General features: G+C 44.0%; 1 protein-coding gene across 1 annotated transcript in view; it reads left to right on the top strand.

Moving 5' to 3' along the window:
* Window positions 1-9071, top strand: part of LOC111953485 (apoptosis regulator Bcl-2) — an 87732-nt gene extending 78661 nt beyond the window's left edge. The window contains exon 2 of the mRNA XM_023972786.1: window positions 7948-9071. Within this exon, the coding sequence (XP_023828554.1) occupies window positions 7948-8082 (135 nt within the window). The 3' untranslated portion in view covers window positions 8083-9071. The remainder of the gene's footprint in view (window positions 1-7947) is intronic.
* Window positions 9072-9738: the final 667 nt, after the last annotated feature.

Genomic DNA, 9738 nt, shown 5'->3' with positions numbered 1-9738 from the left:
AAAAGAAAATCTTGTTTTTCAGTTTATGAATAAACAATCACTTGTCTATGTTCATTACCCATACATCATAAAAGTCATTTGTTTAATGTTAGAGCACACACACGAAGATTGTGTGAATATGTTTGCCTGCACATTCAGTATCTACCATTGGTATGTGTTTATGCATTAGTATAAAATGATCAAGAAATTGTGTATGCAATCTTTCCAAGGATATTCCCTGTTGGTAGCTGTCAGTATACAGTACGCATGGGTGAATCCATCTGTAAGTCTGTATGAATATACAAGGCTGCATTTGTCAGAAAAAACATGTTGCGTTCCGTGTGATTGATTTGTATACTTGTTTTTTCTTTTTCATCTTTTCAATACGCAAGAGGACGGGTCATGGAGTATGAAATGAGCAACAGAGCGGTGCGGTCTCCTTTGAAGATCTGGCAGCTCTGGGATTAAACCGGGCTACAGGCCCGGGATGGGCAGTGCTGAGCTGTGAGGTGCTTTCAAAGAGAAAAGAAAAAGCGAGGAACGAGAGACAAAATATTGTAGTCCGTGCACAGCAAAGTTATAGGTCGCCAGTTTTTCAAGGGAAAAAAGTGCTGTTTGCCTTTATTTTTTGGGCTACTGGGTAAGAACCTGGTAGGAGAGGCGGAGAGGGAGGGGAAAGGTTCTCTGGGGTCTTTTATACACTTCTGGATGAACAAGGCTCCAATGGTGACTCCGGCTGCACCCCAGGGCGGCCAGGCCGAACCACGTCTTTAGGTAGGGCCAGGAGTGGAAGACAGAGATCCTCTGCTGCCCATAGATCTCCACAAAGGCGTCCTGAGAAAGAGAGAGAGAGGTTAGTATCATCACTACAACTGTTCTTTATTCTAATTACTGAACATTCACTCGCCATGTAAATTAGGTTTGTTATAATATCAGTTTATGCCCCATCAAGCCCTCAATGTCATTTTTTCATAGATCTATATAGACACTATGCATCAGTTAAAATGTCTCAATGACCATGGCTACATGGGGCCCATATCCTCTGTGGCTCTATCCCTGAGCTTCCTCTGTGGTACACACAGGGACAAAAGACAGAGGAATAGACGACCATGTCTCACAGCCAGCATCTCAGCAAGAAAGCTCCTTAGCGTCATGCCCCCCCCCCCCCCCCCCCCCCCCACACACACACACAGCTTCTTTGCATAACAGGCATACAGTAAGTAAGACCAAAACATCCGATCCCACACAACTACAAACCACAAACAAATGTATCTGTGCATATTATCTGGTTTTGAAACAAGAGGAAATGTTTAGGTTCTTCCCCAAATCTATCCACTGGTCCGGTTACAAGGAAACGTCAGGTTCTTCCCCAAATCTATCCACTGGTCCGGTTACAAGGAAACGTTCAGGTTCTTCCCCAAATCTATCCACTGGTCCGGTTACAAGGAAACGTTCAGGTTCTTCCCCAAATCTATCCACTGGTCCGGTTACAAGGAAACGTTCAGGTTCTTCCCCAAATCTATCCACTGGTCCGGGTACAAGGAAACGTTCAGGTTCTTCCCCAAATCTATCCACTGGTCCGGTTACAAGGAAACGTTCAGGTTCTTCCCCAAATCTATCCACTGGTCCGGTTACAAGGAAACGTTCAGGTTCTTCCCCAAATCTATCCACTGGTCCGGTTACAAGGAAACGTTCAGGTTCTTCCCCCAAACATGTTCAGTGGAATGTAATAGAGTGTAATACTAATATGACAAGCAAGGGGATAACCCTAATGAATAGCTGTTCCTCTGCATCACATCAACAACAGTCACCCACGAAGCGTCGTTACCCATCGCTCCACAAAAGCCGCGGCCCTTGCAGAGCAAGGGGAACCACCACTTCAAGGTCTCAAAGCGAGTGACGTCACCCGATTGAAACGCTATTAGCGCGCACCACCGCTAACTAGCTAGCCATTTCACATCGGTTACACTAGACTGCCTCCAGTGCTAGGACTGCCTCCAGTGTAGACTGCCTCCAGTGCTAGACTGCCTCCAGTGTTTTACATATTTTTAAGGTTGTTTAGCACTGTAAACTGTATTTCTGTGTGTGTGCGACCCAGGTTGTGTACTAAGAGCTGGAATGTAACACTGTATTCCAGACCTTGTGAAATCTGAGTGTGTGGTGTGCTTTTCTATGGCCTCTGGTTGCTGAATTTAAATAGTTCTCCCAATTCAGTTTATATGACAAAACAAGCAGTCATTGTGTAGAAAATAATTAAACAATCTAAACCGCTGTGAAATATATTTCCACAACCAAAAATATGATATTTTCAGCTGTTTGAAGCTGGGGCACAAAACTGAAAGTAGAAGACGCTAAAACTAAACTGAAGAACGGGAAGCATAGAAATAGCGCACATAGATCTACCACTTCTTTGACTTGCTTTCAAGGAGAAAGAAAGATCTATAACTCACATTTCTATGTGAATTTGGTATGGTCGAACAAAAAGATACAAATCAAATCAAATTTATTTATTGGTCACATACACATGGTAGCAGATGTTAATGCGAGTATAGCGAATCTACATATTGTAGCTTTAAGCTCCAGAACCCTAGATCCCAGTGTGTATGTGTGTGTGTGGTGGTAAACTGAATACTAGTGTGCCTCCGTTTTCTCCTCCCCTCCCCAGACCCCATACACAGTGGAGTAGACTGCTTAATAAGTAAAGCCGTGTTTTTATTTGCAGCGTGCTTGTACCACATTACATTTGGCACAGCCTCTCATCTACAGCTCAAGCCCGTAGGCTGCGTTCAGGCCCCAGTGTTCTAGCCCAGTGAGGGGCCGGCTCGTGCGCAATTGTTTGGATTGTATGATCCCCTTCCCACTGGTTCCAGCATCTTGCCATGTGGAGAGAATATCTGCAGGGCAGACCCGTTTTTTAGCTTCATAGCCCTGAACAGCTTGCAGGAAGGAAGCTTCCCAATGTGCTGCCTGGGAGGAGGTTAACCCACAACCGCTGCACATCAAAACCAGCTAGAGCAGATGACGAGACGTGAAGAGGAGAGACCGAGAGGAAAGGGTGGAGAGAGAAGGAGTGGTAACGGTATGCTTCTGGTGCTGGTAGGAGGTTAACCCACAACTGCTGACATCAAAAATGACTCAGAGTAGAAGGAGAGAGGAAATGTGCTGCTGAGTACTCTGGCTAGAGTTCACATCTCTTCCGAGCTCAAGTCAGAGTGCCGATGCCATATTCAGCACCATAGATTCATTAGTGTAGCTCACACAAAAGTCTGTCTTCACAACCTAGGATAATCCTCTAGTCAGAATGGATAGGAAAAAAAGTAGCCTTCCAGTAGGAATCTTCCCAACTTCCCAATATGTCAAAGAGAAAAAGTGCGCGTCTTTGACCATTTCTCTGACAGCCACAGGTCGATATCCTGCGTCTTGGAGCATGAAGAGCACCGCATCATATTATGTACAAAATACCCTCTCTTCCAGCAATATGATGTACATAGCCATTGTTTACACTTCCAATATCCACCAAGGTGCTTACTGTAATAAAAGTGGGAAATCGAGAGGAGCATCTTTCAAAGTTTACAATTACGAGAACACACATTAAACAAAAATAGATTGATGACATCATGGGAAATTCCTAGATTGGCTCAGTCTGGACAGATCAGCACACCATAGGAACTGCATCATTAGCATATGCACCTCATTAGCATATTAATAAACGTCATATCACGGGTAATTCCATTCATCGATTCCAGCGGGGGAACAGGTGTCCAGGAGAGTACAGTTCATCATGCATATCCAGTGTCAACAAACAAACCTCGTGCATGTACTGTAAACCATAAATGTCACACTGGCTCTCTGCTGTCACGGTCATACGTCTACAGTATGGGCCTACACAGTAGCACATAACATGGACAACGCTGGTTTGATGCATGGTTTATTCCATTCTCTCGTCTCGTTGGTTCCCACTCTGGCCAGATGAAGTGGACCTGCGGTGTGTATTTCATTATGACACACAAGCAAGGGCTATTAGGTGTTACACCTGCAACAACAGCTGCTTTGTTGATCACCTGATACAGCCCCCCCCCACTCTCTTCTCGTCCCCCCTCCCTCCCCCTTCTTTCTTCTCTCTCTCTCTTTCAGGTTGCTCTATGGTGCAATACTAATATCTCTCTCTCTTCAGGTTGCTCTATGGTGCTGTCCTAATATCTCTCTCTTCAGGTTGCTCTATGGTGCTGTACTAATATCTCTCTCTTCAGGTTGCCTATGGTGCTGTACTATATTCTCTCTCTTCAGGTTGCTCTATGGTGCTGTCCTAATATATCTCTCTCTCTCTTCAGGTTGCTCTATGGTGCTGTACTAAATCTCTCTCTCTTCAGGTTGCTCTATGGTGCTGTAATAATATCTCTCTCTTTCAGGTTGCTCATGGTGCTGTCCTAATATATCTCTCTCTCTCTTCAGTTGCGCCATGGTGCTGTCCTAATATCTCTCTCTCTCTTTAGGTTGCTCTATGGTGCTGTCCTAATATATCTCTCTCTCTCTTCAGGTTGCTCTATGGTGCTGTCCAATATATCTCTCTCTCTCTTCAGGTTGCTCTATAGTGCGTCCTAATATCTCTCTCTCTCTTCAGGTTGCTCTATGGTGCTGTCCTAATATATCTCTCTCTCTTCAGGTTGCTCTATGGTGCTGTCCTAATATCTCTCTCTCTCTTCAGGTTGCTCTATGGTGTGTCCTAATAATCTCTCTCTCTTTCAGGTTGCTCTATGGTGCTGTCCTAATATATCTCCTCTCTCTTCAGGTTGCTCTATGGTGCTGTCCAATATATCTCTCTCCTTCAGTGGCTCTATGGTGCTGTCCTAATATCTCTCTCTCTCTCCAGGTTGCTCTATGGTGCTGTCCTAATATATATCTCTCTCTTCAGGTTGCTCTATGGTGCTGTCCTAATATCTCTCTCTCTCTTCAGGTTGCTCTATGGTGCTGTCCTAATATACTCTCTCTCTCTTCAGGTTGCTCTATGGTGCTGTCCTAATATCTCCTCTCTCTTCAGGTTGCTCTATGGTGCTGTACTAATATCTCTCTCTCCATCGTTTATTAATATGCTAATGAGGTGCATATGCTAATGATGCAGTTCCTATGGTGATGCTGATCTGTCCAGACTGAGCCAATCTAGGAATTTCCCATGATGTCATCAATCTATTTTTGTTTAATGTGTGTTCTCGTAATTGTAAACTTTGAAAGATGCTCCTCTCGATTTCCCACTTTTATTACAGTAAGCACCTTGGTGGATATTGGAAGTGTAAACAATGGCTATGTACATCATATTGCTGGAAGAGAGGGTATTTTGTACATAATATGATGCGGTGCTCTTCATGCTCCAAGACGCAGGATATCGACCTGTGGCTGTCAGAGAAATGGTCAAAGACGCGCACTTTTCTCTTTGACATATTGGGAAGTTGGGAAGATTCCATACTGGAAGGCTACTTTTTTATCCTATCCATTCTGACTAGAGGATTATCCTAGGTTGTGAAGACAGACTTTTGTGTGAGCTACACTAATGAATCTATGGTGCTGAATATTGCATCGGCACTCTGACTTGAGCTCGGAAGAGATGTGAACTCTAGCCAGAGTACTCAGCAGCACATTTCCTCTCTCCCCTTCTACTCTGAGTCATTTTGATGTGCAGCAGTTGTGGGTTAACCTCCTACCAGCACCAGAAGCATACCGTTACCACTCCTTCTCTCTCCACCCTTTCCTCTCGGTCTCTCCTCTTCACGTCTCGTCATCTGCTCTAGCTGGTTTTGARGTGCAGCGGTTGTGGGTTAACCTCCTCCCAGGCAGCACATTGGGGAAGCTTCCTTCCTGCAAGCTGTTCAGGGCTATGAAGCTAAAAAACGGGTCTGCCCTGCAGATATTCTCTCCACTGGCAAGATGCTGGAACCAGTGGGAAGGGGAATCATACAATCCAAACAATTGCGCACGAGCCGGCCCCTCACTGGGCTAGAACACTGGGGCCTGAACGCAGCCTACGGGCTTGAGCTGTAGATGAGAGGCTGTGCCAAATGTAATGTGGTACAAGCACGCTGCAATAAAAACACGGCTTTACTTATTAAGCAGTCTACTCCACTGTGTATGGGGTCTGGGGAGGGGAGGAGAAAACGGAGGCACACTAGTATTCAGTTTACCAACCACACACACACATACACACTGGGATCTAGGGTTCTGGAGCTTAAAGCTACAATATGTAGATTCGCTATACTCGCATTAACATCTGCTAACCATGTGTATGTGACCAATAAAATTTGATTTGATTTGTATCTTTTTGTTCGACCATACCAAATTCACATAGAAATGTGAGTTATAGATCTTTCTTTCTCCTTGAAAGCAAGTCAAAGAAGRGGTAGATCTATGTGCGCTATTTCTATGCTTCCCGTTCTTCAGTTTAGTTTTAGCYTCTTCTARTTTCYGTTTTGTGCCCCAGCTTCAAACAGCTGAAAATATCATATTTTTGGTTGTGGAAAATATATTTCACAGCGGTTTAGATTGTTTAATTATTTTCTACACAATGACTGCTTGTTTTGTCATATAAACTGAAATTGGGAGAACTATTTAAATTTCAGCAACCAAAGGCCATAGAAAAGACACCCACACACACAGATTTCACAAGGTCTGGGAATACAGTGTTACATATCCAGCTCTTAGTACACAACCTGGGTCGCACACACACAGAAATACAGTTTACAGTGCTAAACAACCTTAAAAATATGTAAAACACTGGAGGCAGTCTAGCACTGGAGGCAGTCTAGCACTGGAGGCAGTCTAGCACTGGAGGCAGTCTAGCACTGGAGGCAGTCTAGTGTAACCGATGTGAAATGGCTAGCTAGTTAGCGGTGGTGCGCGCTAATAGCGTTTCAATCGGTGACGTCACTCGCTTTGAGACCTTGAAGTGGTGGTTCCCCTTGCTCTGCAAGGGCCGCGGCTTTTGTGGAGCGATGGGTAACGACGCTTCGTGGGTGACTGTTGTTGATGTGATGCAGAGGAACAGCTATTCATTAGGGTTATCCCCTTGCTTGTCATATTAGTATTACACTCTATTACATTCCACTGAACATGTTGGGGGAAGAACCTGAACGTTTCCTTGTAACCGGACCAGTGGATAGATTTGGGGAAGAACCTGAACGTTTCCTTGTAACCGGCACCACGTGGATAGATTTGGGGAAGAACCTGAACGTTTCCTTGTAACCGGACCAGTGGATAGATTTGGGGAAGAACCTGAACGTTTCCTTGTAACCCGGACAGTGGATAGATTTGGGAAGAACCTGAACGTTTCCTGTAACCGGACCAGTGGATAGATTTGGGGAAGAACCTGAACGTTTCCTTGTAACCGGACCAGTGGATAGATTTGGGGAAGAACCTGAAACGTTTCCTTGTAACCGGACCAGTGGATAGATTTGGGGAAGAACCTGAACGTTTCCTTGTAACCGGACCAGTGGATAGATTTGGGGAAGAACCTAAACATTTCCTCTTGTTTCAAAACCAGATAATATGCACAGATACATTTGTTTGTGGTTTGTAGTTGTGTGGGATCGGATGTTTTGGTCTTACTTACTGTATGCCTGTTATGCAAAGAAGCTGTGTGTGTGTGTGTGTGGGGGGGGTGGGCATGACGCTAAGGAGCTTTCTTGCTGAGATGCTGGCTGTGAGACATGGTCGTCTATTCCTCTGTCTTTTGTCCCTGTGTGTACCACAGAGGAAGCTCAGGGATAGAGCCACAGAGATATGGGCCCCATGTAGCCATGGTCATTGAGACATTTTACTGATGCATAGTGTCTATATAGATCTATGAAAAAATGACATTGAGGGCTTGATGGGGCATAAACTGATATTATAACAAACTAATTTACATGGCGAGTGAATGTTCAGTAATTAGAATAAAGAACAGTTGTAGTGATGATACTAACCTCTCTCTCTCTTTCTCAGGACGCCTTTGTGGAGATCTATGGGCAGCAGAGGATCTCTGTCTTCCACTCCTGGCCCTACCTAAAGACGTGGTTCGGCCTGGCCGCCCTGGGTGCAGCCGGAGTCACCATTGGAGCCTTGTTCATCCAGAAGTGATATAAAAGACCCCAGAGAACCTTTCCCCTCCCTCTCGCCTCTCCTACCAGGTTCTTACCCAGTAGCCCAAAAAATAAAGGCAAACAGCACTTTTTTCCCTTGAAAAACTGGCGACCTATAACTTTGCTGTGCACGGACTACAATATTTTGTCTCTCGTTCCTCGCTTTTTCTTTTCTCTTTGAAAGCACCTCACAGCTCAGCACTGCCCATCCCGGGCCTGTAGCCCGGTTCAATCCCAGAGCTGCCAGATCTTCAAAGGAGACCGCACCGCTCTGTTGCTCATTTCATACTCCATGACCCGTCCTCTTGCGTATTGAAAAGATGAAAAAGAAAAACAAGTATACAAATCAATCACACGGAACGCAACATGTTTTTTCTGACAAATGCAGCCTTGTATATTCATACAGACTTACAGATGGATTCACCCATGCGTACTGTATACTGACAGCTACCAACAGGGAATATCCTTGGAAAGATTGCATACACAATTTCTTGATCATTTTATACTAATGCATAAACACATACCAATGGGTAGATACTGAATGTTGCAGGCAAACATATTCACACAATCTCGTGTGTGTGCTCTAACAATTAAACAAATGACTTTTATGATGTATGGGTAATGAACATAAGACAAGTGATTGTTTATTCATAAACTGAAAAACAAGATTTTCTTTCTTTTTAATTACTATTTTCAGCATGATTCTGTGGTATATGTAGCATGTAACATTGACAGAAAAGTTAAAAAAATAAAATAAAAAAAAACATCCCAAATGTACTGTACATACAGCTTCCATCGCCAGCATGAGTGGTGAAAGTGGTCGTTTTTGCCTGAGTGACCATTTATGCATGATGACTTTTGATGACAGGAATTATTGGTTTGTTTTTCTAGTTTGGGTGGTGAAGGCTCACTGTGCACAAACCCCCAAGGGAACTTCAATCAAATCCAATAGATGTGAGAATTTCCTATTAAAGTTCTTGTCTCTGATTCGTCCCCCATGTTTCTTTGTTTGTGGAACACAAGAGCGTGACTAAATGTTGAGAAGGAATATTCTCCGGAGTTTCTCTCACTTACTGTATATTCTAAGGATCGAAAGCCATTTTCAAGCACACCTGAATGTATTTTAGCCAGTCCCAATTTGCCACGTACCCAATCCCTTTGATGGGATAGTAAAACGAGGATAGTAAAACGAGGAAAATGTGTCAGTCCCCACATGGAAAAAGGCTGTTTTAAGCTTAGGGCTTAGGTTTAGGGTTTGGGTTGCAATTAGGGTTAGAATTAGGGTTAAGTTAGGGTTACATGCTGACTACACCGGCCACGCACATGCGTCCACATGCTTCATTGCACTCCTGTTGACTTCATACATTCACACCAGACGTGATCACGACACGCAGGTTAAAATATTAAAACCAACTTTGAACCAACTATATTCATTTGGGGTCAGATCAAAACACACCTTCATGGACATTTAGCTAGCTAGCTGTTGCTAGTTTGTCCTGGGAGATGAGCATTGGGTTGTTATTTTACCTGACATGCGTATGGTCCTCTTTTTCAGCTGGTTCTTTGTAGAATTTTAACCCGGAGTCATACACCATCGTGTTTATTAATTCACAGCTAAAAAGGGAAACCTAGTTAGGTACCTTTAATTTCTCCC

This window comes from Salvelinus sp. IW2-2015, linkage group LG27 (genome assembly GCF_002910315.2).
Source record: "Salvelinus sp. IW2-2015 linkage group LG27, ASM291031v2, whole genome shotgun sequence".
Classification (NCBI taxonomy): domain Eukaryota; kingdom Metazoa; phylum Chordata; class Actinopteri; order Salmoniformes; family Salmonidae; genus Salvelinus; species Salvelinus sp. IW2-2015.
The sequence above is the reverse complement of the archived record's forward strand: the minus strand, read 5'-3'. Positions and strand labels throughout refer to the sequence as shown.